This window comes from Palaemon carinicauda, chromosome 13 (assembly GCF_036898095.1).
Source record: "Palaemon carinicauda isolate YSFRI2023 chromosome 13, ASM3689809v2, whole genome shotgun sequence".
NCBI lineage: Eukaryota > Metazoa > Arthropoda > Malacostraca > Decapoda > Palaemonidae > Palaemon > Palaemon carinicauda.
Window position 1 is genome coordinate 39,671,053 of NC_090737.1, and position 17,757 is coordinate 39,688,809.

Genomic DNA, 17,757 nt, shown 5'->3' on the forward strand with positions numbered 1-17,757 from the left:
GTTCCGACACAGATACAAACCTTCCACTATTTATAGGGTACAGTATTACTTTTGGCAATGCTGAAACCTAGCCAAGATAATTTTAGTGAGGGATAACTACCCCCATCCGCTAGTTAGCGGAAGGGAGGTGGGGTAGACCGGCTATGTCGGTTGAGTAACCACTTTTACTTTTGGCTCGGTAGAGTGCAGACATTCCGTCTCTCTCCCCTTAAAACAAAACTGCCTTGACTTTATTTACTTTTCCTTTTTCTTTTGTGTATCAGTGTGTGTTTTTTATTGTCCTGCTATGCAGATACAGTGGTACCTCTACATACGAATTAATCCGTTCCACAACCGACTTCGGATGTAGAAAATGTTCGGATGTAGAAACGAATTTTCCCATAAGAATACATTGAAATAGGATTAATCAGTGGTTGAGCCCAAAAACCTATGATAACTCCTTAATAAATTACTACACATAATTACACATGACAATATGCACTCTAAATTAGATAAGGGACATGTAAAAAAGAATAATTATCAAGAAATAATAAATAAGAAACGGGTTTTTAACGTCACTTTACCTTAGAAAGTCCAGCGCAGGTGTTGGTCTTGCTACGCAGAGAGGAGACGGACGGGCAGCGAGGAGGTAGAGAGGTTGACTACGATAAACGTACACTACCGTAACTTATTCTAACTTACACTAAGTGAACTTTAACCTAACTTAGCTTATTTATTTTTTTTATTTTTATATTTTCTATTTTTTCTACATTTTCTTTTTTTCTTTTTGATGATTAATTTTAATCACTTTCACTCTACACTTAAAATTGATTGAATTTTTTTCTCTTCAATCTTTGCCGTTTTCTTTGTTTCACTTTCTTTCGCTTCACTCTTTGCCGTTTTCTTTGAACCACTTCCTTCCTCTTCATCACGAGTTTGCTTCGTAGTTTTTTAAAAGAAGCTATCGATAGAAAGTTGCTTGGTACAGCTTTTCAGAATGTTTCGAAAATAAATTAGGGAAACATCATCAAACTGCGCAACTTCACGACAAACCTGCAATTTCTTTGGATGGTATTTGTCGATGAAGTCGACCAACTCTTGATATTTTCCTAACACCTCTTTTATTTGCGCCGAACCTAACACATGTTTTACCTCCTCGATCCCTTCCTTGTCATCGCTCATGTGCACAGACATAGCATGGAGTTCCTTGAGCTCCTCTGTAGTAAGTTCGTCGTGATGTTCTTTTGCAAGTTCACTCACTTCTAAAGAAAGCATTTCCTTATTCCTTTTCTCACCACTACCACTACCACTTGCGAAACTAAGCCTTTTAGGACCCATGATTTACGTAAAATACCGTAAAAGGATGAACGAAAAAAATCACGATTAAAACACAGTTAATAGCAGAACGCACAGGGCACAACCACACGAAGCCGACGAGAACAGAGGAATGTCCCAAGCCACGCTAATTGAGGGTCCCTCCGAGGTAGAAATGCTGCCTTCTATCGGCGGAAATAAAAAATACATCCGGCGCTATGAATACCATCTACGTGCACGGGTATTGTTTACTTCGGGTGTCGAAAAAAAATTCGGGTGTAGAGTAGGAACGTGTTCGAATTGTACTTCGGGTATCGAAAAATGGAGTTTTTATGATAAAACAAAGTTTTATGAATACTTACCTGGCAGTTATATATATATATATATATATATATATATATATATATATATATATATATATATATATATATATATATATATATATAGCTGATATCTCTAGATCGGCAGAATTTTTCAAAACGAGGCAACCGCCTTGTGGTGGTTGGGAGGTAGGTGGTAACACCCGTCACAGGGTGGTCCAAGGAATCATTCCCGTGTCCAAGACTTCAGTTCATCTATGCCCGACCTGTCTCCTGAGGGGAGGTGGGTGGGCCTTCGAATATATATATAACTGCCAGATAAGTATTCATAAAACTTTGTTTTATCATAAAAACTCCATTTTTATGAATAGTACTTACCTGGCAGTTATATATATATATAGCTGATTCACACATTTGGAGGAGGGAAACAGACAGTAAACATCGTTGGGGAAACAACAAAAGAGTTGTAGGAGATAAAAACACCTTGATTCCTTGCCTGCTAAGGTAGCTGATTCAAAGGTACAGCCTTTAGAGTGGCTTTCCCTTAGGAGAGTTTATCCAGGAGTAAGCCTGCAAAGCTGCAAAAAACTCAATCGAGTCTGTCAAAGGGATAAGACCAACAACTTGACTAGACTTCAGAAACTACCTTCGTCCCATATAATAAAAACGGCAACTTTACTAAAACTAACCACCTAACCCTGCAACATAGACGTAAACTATCTATCTAGACTGAGGGAACCGCACCACAAGACGAAGTCCTCAGACCATCATAAAAACACAAACCCTCATACATGCATATAAACCAAGGTTGAGTGGGGTTATTAACTCCTTTGCCTAATACAGAAACTGCAGCTATGTATGGGCCCAAGGTATAGCACTTGCCAAAGTCTACTCTCACCTCTCTAAGTTAATGAGAAGCAAAGACAGAGTTGCTCCTCCAGAAAATAGCATCCATGAATAGCCTAACTAACATATATTCCTGATATGACAGAGAGGTAGCAATGGCTCTCACTTCGTGAGCCCGTAATTTCAACAGGGCGAAGTGTCCCTCCTCACATAAGAGGTGGGCTTCCCTAATTTTCTCCCTCAGGAAAAAAGGACAAAGCATACTTAGACAGGGATTTTTGGCGGATCTTTCACTGAACACCATAACAAGTTGGATGCACAGCTCACGCTCATAGTGTGAGCCAAAAAAACTTTGAAGGACCTAACTGGGCAGAGGAGTCTTTCCTTCTCTCAACCCACTAGGTTCGTGAGGTTAATGACATCAAACGTCGTAGGACAGTGTTACGAAGGGTTCTCGCTCTTTACGAGAAAGATGAACCTTAAGGCACAAACTGCCCTATCCTAATTGAAGCTCACCCTCTTCCCAATCGCCTGGACTTCGCTGACCTCTTGGCATTCGCTAGAGTCATAAGGGAGAGGGTTTTCTTCGCTACAACCTGAAGAGATGCTAGCGAGATAGGTTCAAATTTCTTGGAGCACAGAAACTTAAAACACCACATCCAGGTTTAAGAGTACCTATTACGTCGTCTGATAAGACCCAATGAGGTCCTGCAAACCTTGATTTTGGGACAACTTTAGGCCTCTATGCCTAAAGACGGCGGAGAGCATACTGCTGTATCCATTGATGGTAGATACAGCCAGCTTAGCATCCTGTCTGAGGTACAAGAAGAAGTCTGCAATCTGGCTCAGGGAGGTAGTGGATGAGGAAACTTGTGCCGCCTGCACCAAGCTCTAAAGGTCTCCCACCTAGATTGGTAGACTCTTTGTGAAGAGATCCTCCTTGCTCTGGCGATAGATTTCGTCGCTTGTGCCGAAAAGCCTCGAGATCTAACAAGCTTCTAGTCAGTCTGAAGGAAGTCAGTTGAGAGCAAGGGGGGTAAGATGATACCTCTCGAAGTGGGGCTGTTTGAGAAGATCTGGACTTGCCGAAGTCTTCTTGGGAAGTTCATCAACATGCCCATCACTTCCGAAAACCATTCCCTAGCAGGCCAGAATGGAGCCGCTAGGATCATTCGCCCCGAATCGAGGAGAGCGAATTTCCTGAAGACCAGATTGATGATCTCGAACGGGGGCAACGCAAATATGTCCACCCCCGTCCAATCCATCAGGAAGGAGTCCACTGCTACAGCTTCCTCGTCCGGGAACTAGGGAGCAGCAGTAGGGGATCCTCTTCTTCCAGTTAGAGGCAAAAAGGTCTGTTACAGGTCTGCCCCACAACATCCAGAGACTGACAGACTTGCGGGTTGAGAGACCATTCTGAGGGAAAAACAAGTCTCTTCCTGCTGAGCATGTTTGCCCCGATGTTTCTTGCCCTAGAACAAACCTCCTTTCTAGATCCAAGAAATCAGAACGAAGGTGTCCTTGATCTCGACACACGATTTGACTAGTGTCATCGCGAAGTCCTAGATTCACAAATTCAAAGTCATGCCTCATGCTAGAACTTCGACGTCGAGCGTCCTGAAAGACGAGGCGCCGATCGTCCTGTAAGACGTGGCGCCGATAGTCCTGTAAGACGTGGTGCCAAAAGTCCTGTAAGACGTGGAGCCGAGAGGTTAACAGAGCGAGACGCTGAACGTTCTAAAAGACAAGGTGCTGAGCGTCCTGGTGTCAGAAGAGACTCTTCTTGTTGACAGGAAGACCTAATTATTTGATAGGCTCAACGTTATCTAAAATTCCAGATACAGGGACGCTCTGATTTCTCCAGAGAGCAGTATTCCGCTACATAAAGCATAAGTTACGTGAACATGAGAGGGGCGGTGCTGAGACCAAAACACACGCCCGAAACTGACCCATTCTACACCCGTTCTTCCTTGTAAACAAACCTTAGATAAAGTTTGATTGCATAGCCTGCCACTTAGACTCCTCTCTAGAACTGGGAGAGAGAATTGTTGTAGCTAAAAACTAAAAGAGGTTTCCCTTTAAAAGGAAAAAGTAATCCTCCTTCAGAAGAAGAACTGACCAAAGGTCTGCTCCCCTCTTCTCCAAAGATTTGATGTCTCCATGGAGAACTTTGACTTCTGAACGAAGGCGTAAAGAGCATTTACGTCCAGGACCGGACGAAAGACTCCCTCTCCCAGAAGAGAGACATTGAAGTTGCAAAGTCGGTTAGGCAGAAAAGTCTTATCGGAGTAACTAACAAAGGAGGATTCACTAGGAAAAAGATTTCGCATCCATCCTAGTAAAAACACGGACCAAAGGACTGCTCCTCTCCTCTCCCAGGCTCGTCAGAAGTAGCAAAGTCTGGCTCCTACTGTTGTTAGTCATCAAAGGTTTCTGTTTTAAGAAACGAAAATAAAAATATTCTTAAAGCTCCATTAATGACCACGTGAAAACTCAGAGGGTGGGGAACATGGAGCAACAGAACTTAGGATCCTCTCCTTCTGTTAACTTCAAACAATTCAACAGGAGAAAAGTGATCACTAAAGTCATCCTTGACAAAGATCTAATAAGACGTGGCGTCGCCCTGAAAGGACAAGGCGGCGATCGTCCCATCATCCTGAAAGACGAGGCTGCCCTCGTCCCGAAAGACGAGGCTGCCCTCGTCCCGAAAGACGAGGCTGCCCTCGTCCCGAAAGACGAGGCTGCCCTCGTCCCGAAAGACGAGGCTGCCCTCGTCCCGAAAGACGAGGCTGCCCTCGTCCCGAAAGACGAGGCTGCCCTCGTCCCGAAAGACGAGGCTGCCCTCGTCCCGAAAGACGAGGCTGCCCTCGTCCCGAAAGACGAGGCTGCCCACGTCCCGAAAGACGAGGCTGCCCTCGTCCCGAAAGACGAGGCTGCACTCGCCCCGAAAGAGGAGGCTGCACTCGCCCCGAAAGACGAGGCTGCACTCGCCCCGAAAGACGAGGCTGCACTCGCCCCGAAAGACGAGGCTGCACTCGCCCCGAAAGACGAGGCTGCACTCGCCCCGAAAGACGAGGCTGCACTCGCCCCGAAAGACGAGGCTGCACTCGCCCCGAAAGACGAGGCTGCACTCGCCCCGAAAGACGAGGCTGCACTCGCCCCGAAAGACGAGGCTGCACTCGCCCCGAAAGACGAGGCTGCACTCGCCCCGAAAGACGAGGCTGCACTCGCCCCGAAAGACGAGGCTGCACTCGCCCCGAAAGACGAGGCTGCACTCGCCCCGAAAGACGAGGCTGCACTCGCCCCGAAAGACGAGGCTGCACTCGCCCCGAAAGACGAGGCTGCACTCGCCCCGAAAGACGAGGCTGCACTCGCCCCGAAAGACGAGGCTGCACTCGCCCCGAAAGACGAGGCTGCACTCGCCCCGAAAGACGAGGCTGCACTCGCCCCGAAAGACGAGGCTGCACTCGCCCCGAAAGACGAGGCTGCACTCGCCCCGAAAGACGAGGCTGCACTCGCCCCGAAAGACGAGGCTGCACTCGCCCCGAAAGACGAGGCTGCACTCGCCCCGAAAGACGAGGCTGCACTCGCCCCGAAAGACGAGGCTGCACTCGCCCCGAAAGACGAGGCTGCACTCGCCCCGAAAGACGAGGCTGCACTCGCCCCGAAAGACGAGGCTGCACTCGCCCCGAAAGACGAGGCAGCATTCGCCCCGAAAGACGAGGCTGCATTCGCCCCGAAAGACGAGGCAGCATTCGCCCTGAAAGACGAGGCAGCATTCGCCCTGAAAGACGAGGCAGCATTCGCCCTGAAAGACGAGGCAGCATTCGCCCTGAAAGACGAGGCAGCTTTCGCCCTGAAAGACGAGGCAGCATTCGCCCTGAAAGACGAGGCTGCATTCGCCCTGAAAGACGAGGCTGCATTCGCCCTGAAAGACGAGGCAGCATTCGCCCTGAAAGACGAGGCAGCATTCGCCCTGAAAGACGAGGCTGCATTCGCCCTGAAAGACGAGGCTGCATTCGTCCTGAAAGACGAGGCTGCATTCGTCCTGAAAGACGAGGCTGCATTCGTCCTGAAAGACGAGGCTGCATTCGTCCTGAAAGATGAGGCTGCATTCGCCCTGAAAGACGAGGCTGCATTTGCCCTGAAAGACGAGGCTGCATTTGCCCTGAAAGACGAGGCTGCATTTGCCCTGAAAGACGAGGCTGCATTCGTTCTGAAAGACGAGGCTGCATTCGCCCTGAAAGACGAGGCTGCATTCGTTCTGAAAGACGAGGCTGCATTCGCCCTGAAAGACGAGGCTGCATTCGTCCTGACAGACGAGGCAGCATTCGCCCTGAAAGACGAGGCTGCATTAGTCCTAAAAGACGAGGCTGCATAGTCCTGCCCGTTGTGAGAGAGCTTATTCTTCTGCCACGGGCTTGAATGAGAAAGCAAAATCGTCTCTAGTACTTGCTATATAAACTGTAACAAAATATTTTTATAAAATATTAAACTGACATTTCCATAATAAAATAAACTTTCAAACATACTTACCCGGCGGTCACAAAAAGAAAAAACCACCGGGCAAGAGTGAGATTAAAAATAGATGTTGAAGACACTCACCCGGTAGTTACATATAACCACCGGTAATTTTAAATGTCATAAATACCTACCCGGTAGTTACATACAAACGCCGGGAAAGTTATACGTTAAAGATGAAAATGAACAGAAAAAAGGGAAAACAAATGTAATCCACAATTAATTCAAAGGGTTTTCAAAAACAAGCGAGTTGTAATGATAAAAAGAACAGATATAGCAATAACGTATCTATATATATAAATGTAAACAATAGGAACATATAAATGAAAATGCTACTAAAACTAGAATTCCCATAGTTGTTGTTGGAGAATAATAGCCAACACTTTAATTCTCAAATCGAAAAGAACGCTACCAAGGCATGTTGGGACTGCACCGATAGTAACGAGTAACAGCGTAAATTAACCATACGCTAGTTCTATTTAATTTATGAAATTAGATCGATGATTTAAAGAACGAATACCAAAAATGGACAAATATTTCTTAAAATTTTACATTAAAAGTTAGAAAACTTATATAAGTGGAATTCCTCCCATTCTTTACATAAAACAAATAAAGAGAATTTGCAAGACATACATGAAGATTACGTCACACGACTGTGACGTCATAGAGTTGCCGGAACGTATTTCCGTCATCAGGATTAAAAACTTTGCACCTAAAATATAGTGCACAAACAAAACCTCTGCATACAAACTGTGAGGATCAACCGACACTTTCGGTAACCTCACCTTGCATACATCACTTGCACAAACACGAAAATTAAGTTATCACTCATGATAAACAAAGTGAATAATAATAATAAAACACGATTGCCAAAATCCTAAATCAGTGTACTTCACCAAACGAAGTCCAAAAAAGTGAAGAAGGGAAAATGATTCGAAAAACTCTCAACGGTGGACCGACGATGTTTTCGATCCAGCCGGCAGAGATGAACTGAAGTCTTGGACACGGGAATGATTCCTTGGACCACCCTGTGACGGGTGTTACCACCTACCTCCCAACCACCACAAGGCGGTTGCCTCGTTTTGAAAAATTCTGCCGATTTAGAGATATCAGCTATATATATATAACTGCCAGGTAAGTACTATTCATAAAAATTTGGATACAACCGGTACAACGAAAATTGCTTACTTCGTGTCGAAATAAAATTTGGGTGTAGAGTCGAAAAATTGCTCGAATTTTACTTCGGATGTTGGAAAATTCGGATGTAGATACGTTCGTGTGTAGAGGTTCCACTTTACAGTATGTCCAAGTCGTGAGGGCCGCCGCTGCAGTACCTTCATATCGTCCATAGAGACGGACCCCCACCCTTTGTGCCCGGCTTGCCGGGGACATCAGTGCTCGCGGGACAACACCTGTTCCGAATGTCGGGAGTGGCCTGCCCCCAGTGGGAGAAGTTTGCGCGTAAGAAGAAGTCGTCTAAGCGCGAATCTTCGCTTTCGGGGTCTTCCTCGAAATCGAAGAAATCGTGGGCTTCTGCTTCCTCTACGCCCAAATCTCTGCCCGAAGCTACTTCTCAACCAAGCCCTTCCGGGGCACGGCCAAGCAGTAGCGCAGGGCTTGTGACTTCAGGTCAACACTGTGGGATAGGCGAAGGTGTGGGCTCCCCCAGTGATTTGGATGCTTTCTCTCCCCCAGGGAGCGCCTGTTCCTTTCCAGACCTTGTATCTTTATGGCCATCGCTGGGCGTCGATGGCCCCCCCCCTTTCAAAGGAAGCTCTCCTCAAACTCCTCAGAAGGGGAGCAGAGAGAAGTCAGTCATCTCCTTCCTCTGCGGAGGTTGATCCTCCTCTTGTGGGCGCAGGCGCTGTTGCCCGTCGGTCAGACCAAGAGTCTGGTTCCGACAACGAGGAGTTAGCTAACCCACCAGGGGTGTTGGCAGGGCTCTCTCCAAGACAAGCTTCCCCTTTGGAGGAACATATCTTTCGTTCGCGGGAGAAGATTGCCTCTGTACATCGGCAATATCCTTACGCTTATGGTTCTCCTCCAGGGGCGGAACGAGAACCTTGTTATAAGCGACGTTCTCCTTCAAGGGAACTCTCCTCCCCTGCGGAGGATTTGTCTGTAGACATTGATCGGTCTCCCCGTCGGGCGGGGTCTGCTGAACGTTCCTCTCCGGAGGTTCGTAGAGTGGAGGGGTTCATAACTCCTCACCACCCCAAACGCTCTTCTCCCCCTGCTGTGAGGAGACGTCTTTTTGAACCTGCTGGTTCTCCTCACGTTGACGCTTCGGGGTCTCGTGACGATCACCCTTAGGGCTGGCGTGATCGTGAGCCTTCGGGCTCTCGTCATGTTGATCCTGTGGGTTCTCTTGACAGCAGGAATCCTTCGAGACTCCGTCGCGCTGATCCTTCGGGCTCACGTGGCTCGAAACCTTCGGGTTTCAGTTACGCTGAACCTTCGGGCTCTCGTAACGATGGTAACGTTCAGTCTTTGGTCTCTCATTCCATCAGTCACGTTGACCCTTCGGGGGTCCCGTAACCTTAGTTACGCTGAACCCTTGGGCTCTTGTAGCTCTAGTCACGCTAACACCTCAATGTTTCGTGACCGAGAAACTTTGGTTTCTTGCTGCACAGGGTACGTTAGGCCTTTGGTCTCTCGTGCCCTTAGTCACACTGATCACTTGGGGTTTCGTGACAGAGAAACCTTTGTTTCTCGTTGTGCTAACCCTTCGGGATCTTGCAACACGGTTCAAGCAGAATCTTCGGGTTCTCGTGATCGAAGTCATTTCTTATATAACGGAGAGTTTGAGGACTCTCGTTGTGTTGATTGTTTGCGCTCACACAACACAGGCTATCGTGAACCTTCGGGGTGAGCGCAGCAGTGAGTACTCTCATTACATTGAGAGCTCTCGCACGCACGGCTGATTTGGCGCGCGGACACAACCTTGTGCGCGCCATGCACGTGAACAAGGTGCGCGTAATCAGCGCCATGCTGAAGGGCACGCACAATCAGCGCCATGTTCAGGGGCGCGGACGAGAACAATCCAGCATGCGCAGACAGCTTAGCGCGCACAATCAATAGTGTGTGGAATCCTCAGGCAGTGACGGGGTTCCTAGCTGCATGAACTATGATAGAGGGCGCGATCGTGATTCACGATCCTCTGTTGCTCCCTTCCCGGGAACATCCCAACCAGGAGTAGATTCTCGCGAACCAACAACCTCGCGAAACCAAGCCCTCCATGATTCGGCATCCCCGGACGAGATACCGTCTCACTTTTTGGCGGCAGGGGTTAACCTCCCTGTAAAGAGAGACTCCCATCAGTCTCTCAAGTCTCAGGCTTTCACAGAGACAACAGTCGCCCACGAGACTACACCCAGATCCTATCCCTAAGGGTAGGCCTGTGCCAATCCTGCCTGCCGAGAAACCTCCCTCAGGCAAAAGGGTTGAGAAGGCTCCTAAACCCAGGGGCCCGTCTTCCCCTTAGTTCCTCCGGAACCTGTGACCCCCCATGGCTGCGCACCTTATTCGATGTACAGTAATGCGCCAAGCCATTACAGGAGTCATTCCCCTCTCCCAGTCCCTTAGGTGACACGCCTAGGATCCCTTTGTCGCCTCCTCTCGTCTCAGGGGTCTCTCCTTCCTCCGAACCTAGGAGGAGTTCGGAGGATTCCGCGCATGTGGGACCACCTGGCAAGGGGAAACGGTCATCCCCTGTAGTTCAAGACACCACAGGCTAGACCCATGGGAAAAGGAAAAGAATTCGTCCTTCGCCCCCTAATGAGGATAGGGTGACTTGCTACAGGGACTCCTTCTGCCCCCTACCAGTCGAGATAGTGCCTAAGGAGGCACGACTTGCGACTGGGCAGGATTCACTCCCTATGGCAGCGGACTTACATCCCACCCGTAAGCCAACGGAGACCTCTAGTCCCTTATGGACAGAGGACCACCTGCCTCGTAATAGGGAACCGAAGGATTTATTCACCATCCCTAAATCCTCAGCCAGACTTCCTTCGGCATTGCCTCTTAGGCAACCGGAAGTGAACACCTCCTACTGGGGAAACCGTATATAATGGTAAAACAAGCCTTTCCTTCACTATACATTACCTTCTCGGATGTATAATAAACCAATGAAAAAATACGGTAATATTGAGCTGCTCAATCTAACATTAGCAATGTTAGCGTAACATACTAACATTAGCAGTGTTTTTCATTTATTTGGTGACATTCTACTGGTAGGTTGTAGTCGCTCTCATTCGTTCGTTTGTACATAGCAGGTTTCGACCTTCTGCACATAAACTCCTCCCACCTGGGCATAGACTCCTCCTGCACCAATAGGATTACTTCATCTCTAGCAGCCATATTTAAATATCCGATTGGATCAAGTATTTGACTTGATCCAGTTCAACTATACCATTCCGGTAAAGTTTTGGATTCAACCAAATTGGGAAATGTATTATATTAATATATTTTCCTAGTAAAGCACGTGATAACAAAACACTTCTTCTCAATACATTATTGTCGCTAATGCATACTTACAGAGAAAAAAAATATTTCAGGAATTGAAGGTCTTGACTTTTTCTAAGTTTAGTGTATATCTTTCCATGGGCACGCAAGGTAGCTCTTGTTCGTTTGTATGTCTGTTTTCATCTTACTTGGCTCCGCCCCATTGCGTAATGTGACAATATTTACTTGAATGCGCATTTGCTCCTCCCACTAATGTCGCTCCTCCAATCAAAATACTACTGGGTTCTTTTCAAGGGTTATTATTGGACGATTCATTGGTCTCTCAGTCTTGTTTCAAGGATCTGTTTTTCGTGCAATATAACATTGTAAACGATACTCTTTTGTTTTTTTCCCTATTTCATTATGGGAGAAACCCGTGATTGTCGTTTGTTTTCGGTTTTCAAAAGTTCCGGTTTCTATATTTTCATCACACGTCATTTTACTGTCATGGATCCTCCGGTACGGTTGTGTGAAATATGTCGTTATTCCTATTTTGATGTGATCGGCCGATTTCATGGGAATTATAATGGAACTCCTGAAGTAGTGAATCGTTTTCTAAGGGAGCATTCCGTATTACCTTTAAGTGTCCAGTGTGGTAAATGTGATTCGCCTTTACATTTTCGTGAGGATAGACATGTGTGGTATTGTACCAAATCTGAACGTATTCCAGTACTTGATGATTCAGAAGAGGGTCAACCACAACCTTCCACATCTTCATCGTCATCTTCCGTTTAAGGAAAGAAGTGATTTAACAAAATATATATATTCAAATTTACCCCTGGTTAAAGGGGGGGTCGCAGGGGGGGCGAAGCCCCCCCCCGGTAGGGGTACAGGGCCCCTAGGTTAGGTTAGGTGGGTTTGTTAGGTTCTGTGGTGCCCTGAAAATTACTGTGGCCTTAAGGGGGGGTCGCAGGGGGGGCCCCGGTAGGGGTACAGGGCCCCTAGGTTAGGTTAGGTGGGTTTGTTAGGTTCTGTGGTGCCTTGAAAATTACTGTGGCAATAAGGGGGGGTCGCAGGGGGGGCGAAGCCCCCCCCGGTAGGGCTACAGGGCCCCTAGGTTAGGTTAGGTGGGTTTGTTAGGTTCTGTGGTGCCCTGAAAATTACTGTGGCCTTAAGGGGGGGTCGCAGGGGGGGCGAAGCCCCCCCCCCCCGGTAGGGGTACAGGGCCCCTAGGTTAGGTTAGGTGGGTTTGTTAGGTTCTGTGGTGCCTTGAAAATTACTTTGGCCATAAGGGGGGGTCGCAGGGGGGCCCTACCCCCCTCCCCCCGGTAGGCCTAGTTAGGGGTATGGGGGAGGGGTGCTGGAACATTAATTATTCATTTATTGCAAATATCATTCAATGCCCCAACACCCTCCCCCCCCTTCCCCCACCCAAAACCCCGGTTCCCAAAGGGTGTCCCCCATAATTGGTGGGATGAACTAGGGTATACATAGTAAATCTCTAAATCGGTTGGTTTGCAGTCAAAATAAACGTTAAATTCATTGAAACCACACTATTTCTGATGCAACAGATATATTTTTATTGCATTTTTCCAAATTTGGCTGAAACTAAAAATTTACCACCATTCCTTTTATGTAATACCCTCGTATACATATTACGTTTGACCCAAGAATTACTAGTTTTATTATCCGATATCTTATAAAGTCACCTCATTTTATATTCCCATTAAATATTATTTATCATACACTCGATTTTATCTTGCTATATTACTTTTATACATTTTGTTATTACCTTGTCACGCCCAGATTTCACATAAATAATTGCTCTGGACAAGTTTCCCATTCTGGTTCATTCATGTTTACTCTCTAGACTCCGTTGCTTTTCCGTTAACCAACCACGAACCCATACGTATGTTAAGTTTGCACAGGGGGTTTAATATTTCCCAACCCCCACCTTCCAACAAACCCTTTTCCGTGGAAACCTTTGTCCAAGTCAGGTCTTTGTTAGTTCAAGTGACGTCTTTTTGGCGTATTTCAGGATGGAAGTTATAGAAACTTGTAACGACTGCAGTAATCCATACTTGAAAGCATTTCGGTGAATTCCAATGTTGATAATTTTCTTAAATCTCAATGTAATAGCCCAACGTTTATAGTGTCCCAAGTGTAGTACTAAGCTAAGACAAAGAAGAAATGGCAATGTGGATATACAGAAGTTAAGACGTCACAGTCACAACACACCGGTGACCCACAAGTTTCGTCGTCGCGGTCATAAAAGTAAGTCATTAATTTCTTAAATTTTATATATTAGCAGATAGAACCTTGGATAGGGGTTGTGACCTGGGTAGGCGGCAAGCCCCGGCTAGGGGTTATGACCTTGGAACTATTAGGCTAGGTTAGCTGGATTTGTTAGGTTCTGTACCCTTTAATATATTGTGTAAAGGGTATGTAATTAGCGTAGCATTGCTAATGTTAGCGTGCGCAGTACATACGTTCTTGATGAGTGAGGTGAGGACGGAATTTAAACACGAGCCATATTTACACATTTTAACAGAAAATAAACGTTTTCCTGTAGAAAATATCGTGATTTAACCAGTATTCAACTTCATTTCATCCGCAACAACAACCAGTTCAGCTAATTGAAGTTACTCAAACTGAATAATCTGTTTGTTTGAGGTTGAAATGAAGGTCAAATTCGGTTACATCACGTCATTTCCTACAGGAATACATATTTTCTGTTCGAAATGACAATCTGTAATACAGTAAAACTATACCGGCGAAACATTTTTTATTTTGACAAATCGCCTCAGATTTAATCGTGAAACCTAATGAACTAGTAATGATGTTGATGGTATTTTGTAGTGAATTACAGGGCAATGTAACCTAGGATTGGCTTCTAGCAATGTGTTTTGTTTCAAAATAATTCGCTTAGGGTCACCGAGGCGTTCCTTCAGTTTTACACTAAAATATGATTAAATCATTTTCACCACTTCAACTTACCTTTTCGTGATATCCAGCAGAAAATCTGGGCACAGCAGAAAGAACAGAAGGTCTGCTACAACAACGCCACAGGCTTAGGAGAGACATGTTTGTATATGCTACGTCGCAATATTACGTTGTGAAACCTACGACGTCGGACAACCACTGGTCACTGTGACGACTCGGTCGACGGTCTCAAACCAGGGCTGCCACTCGTACTTTTCAGAAAACCCCAGATTCAGATGAAAAAAAAAACCAGATTGCTAAACAAAAAATCCAGCACGCACGTATGTATATAATATACATACATATGTATGTGTGTTTGTGTACATATATATATATATATATATATATATATATATTACTTGGTAATAGTACTAAATAATTACATTAGACATACCTGGGATATAAATAATCTGAAGAACCTTAGGCTTGCAGTAACTAAGGCGATGGATGGAAAAGGCTTATGTTCGAGTTTCTAGGAGATCCGGATCATTCTCAAATTCAATTTACTTTTACCAGAAAAACCCAGATTTCCAAATAAAAAACCCAGATAAGGGGCAAAAAACCAGATCTGGGTTTAAAAACCCAGGAGTGGCAGCCCTGTCTCAGACCTCCGACTTAAGTAACTGTTTCTTCTTCTTCTGTTTCCTAATTGTTCCTCCGCAAACTGAGTTTGCGGCCACTCTATCACTTTATAGATAGGTACAAAGCTGCTAAGTTTATTCGTATTATTGTAGTTAAACTTATTTTACCTGTATCATAAATAGATTGATAATGAAATTCTCAAGCTTTAGTTTTCATCTTGAAATCAGCTAGGATAACAACTTGCTATCATCAGTTTTTTCAACCTTTTTTCTTCTTTCAAAGGCATTGCCTTACTTATAAATGCAACCAGATCCATGCTAGGATTTTGCAACGTACCTAGCTTATGTTTAGTTTCATTAACTGTCCTAATTTTGCAGATCTGTCTTATTACATGGGCGAAGAAGGGATTTGCCTTTTCATCAGCACCTCAATGTTGTAACTAAAACAATAAAACATGCTCGGCCTGGTTTAAAGGCAAGTAGCAGCGACAGTTCCTGAACTAGGAAGACAATTCCATAAAGACTGACTATATAGCCAGGCAATCAATGGCTGCTCAATTTGGATATTCTAAGACAAATGCGACAAAAATATAAAACATTGTTTATTTTTGTATTCCATAATCTATGGCATAGTCACGGGATAGTAACAATGCCCTGGCTAGATGGTTAATGTCCTAGAGACTGACTGACCATTTATACATATGATCAGCACCCTCTCCCAAGCTAAGACCAGGAAGGTCCAAATTATTGGTGCTAAATTTGGATATTTTACGACAAAAGCTTCAGTTTTACACTAAAATATGATTAAATCATTTTCACCACTTCAACTTACCTTTTCGTGATATCCAGCAGAAGATCTGGGCACTGCAGAAAGAACAGAAGGTCTTCTACAACAACGCCACAGGCTTAGGAGAGACATGTTTGTATATGGTAACTTGTAAGTCGCAATATTACGTTATGAAACCTACGACGTCGGACAACCACTGGTCATTGTGACGACTCAGTCACAGGGTTTCCACGGCCTGAATTTATTTTACCCTAGATCTGGGCCTCAAATTCCCCTAGATTGGGACGGATTCCCCTAAATCAATAGAGGGATAAATCTTAATGATAACTCCGCGCCGGGTATTTGAAAATTACAGTTTCCTATAGTATTCGGGTTGCTTATTAAGAATTTACCGTTATTTTTGGGCGGTCGACTGTAATTAACCACCAGGGGCCAGTACTAAACACGGGGAAATACATTGGACGCCACAATCCCTAGTGGATGTTGTATTCGTTCCTTGCAGTCCATGTGGAGTTATTCTTCAGAATTACCAATAAAGGTAGGGTAACCATGGTAAAAATACAGTATATGGGAGTATATATTGGAAATTTTATTATTTCTCTTATTCACAGTAGTAAGAAAATAATCTCTGACAAAACAAACATAATAATGTAATTTTTCATAAATAAAGTAATTGCACTTCTTATAAACTGGCCTATAATAATGGCACCATAGTTTACTTTCAACTTAGTGACATGTGACTGATATATGTAGAAAAGAATCACAAAATAAAGCATAACGGTCACTTTATTAAAGGGATATGCATAGAGAAATAAATACTTAACACTATCTTTGCAGCAGCATCACATATAAGCCGACAGTAAATATCACATATACAGTATCATTATTTCCAATGACATGTAATGACATGGCATTATAACTAGAAAGGTTGGTTCTCCAGTCGGGACATCTGATCATGCCTTGATTTCATTTGTAGTGAAGACCGAGCAGCCTGTCCCTGATATATCATACACTTGTAAAATTTATATGAAATCCCAAGCAGACTGGAATGGGATTTTGCATGATCTTTTGTGCTTGAATTGGTCACAATTATATAGTAGTGTAGATCCTGTTATCTCTTTGAATGAGAATCTAGTCAACATAATTGATAGGCGTATCCCTTCTCGTGTGCTAAGATACCGAGTGAAGGACAAACCGTGGTTCAATGATAATTGTAGACGTGCTTATTTGGAGAAGCAGGAGGCCTATCATCTTTGGAAGGGTAACAGATCAGATCTGACCTGGAACAACTATACTCAGCTTCGAGCTTTTGCTCAGAGAGTTTATGCCTCAACTGAAAAGGAGTACAATTTAATCATAAAAGAAACCCTTTCTGGTACAAATCAGGAACATGAATGGTGGTCTACCCTTAAATCTGCACTCTTTGGTGTAGATGCAACAGTTCCTCTTTTACTTGAAGCTGGTGGCTCAGTCACTCACTGTCCAAAGGAAAAGGCAACCCTTTTGGCTGATGTTTTTGACAGTAAACAGAGTAATGAAAAACTTTAACTTCCTCATTCCTGTTTTCCTGAGGCTAAACTAACTAGTTTAGTTTTTCGACCTCGTGAGATTAAAGGTCTGTTGATGGACCTTGATGCTTATGGAGGTGTAGACCCAAATGGTATTTTTTCCTTTGTTTTATAAAAACAGAAAATTTCTTAGCTCCAAAGTTATCTGTTATTTTGCGCAAGTTAGCAAGAAGAGGAGCTTTTAGCACTTGTTAGAGAATTGGTAATGTTACTCGTCTATGTAAATGTGTTTGTGGTAGCTCAAGTCCCCTTGATTACTGCCCAATTTCCATAACTCCCATATTATCTAAAGTTTTTGAACATCTTCAGGCAAAATGTCTTAATAGGTTTGCTGAAGGTAATCATCTACTCTCTAGTTTGCAATTTGGTTTTCGTAAAGGCCTTGGAGCATGTGATGACCTTCTTACAATCTCCAA

The 17,757-nt window shown here is 44.7% G+C and overlaps 1 protein-coding gene across 2 annotated transcripts in view; it reads right to left on the reverse strand.

Annotated features, from left to right (window-relative positions):
• IscU (Iron-sulfur cluster assembly enzyme) overlaps positions 1 to 15,973 on the reverse strand; it is a 44,172-nt gene extending 28,199 nt beyond the window's left edge. Inside the window, exon 1 of one of the 2 annotated variants that reach the window (XM_068385594.1) lies at positions 15,819 to 15,973. In XM_068385594.1, coding sequence (XP_068241695.1) covers positions 15,819 to 15,905 — 87 coding nt within the window. In that variant the 5' untranslated portion in view covers positions 15,906 to 15,973. Of the gene's footprint in view, positions 1 to 14,420; positions 14,585 to 15,818 lie in introns of those variants that run through there. The other variant, XM_068385593.1, reaches the window with a different exon arrangement.
• Positions 15,974 to 17,757: the final 1,784 nt, after the last annotated feature.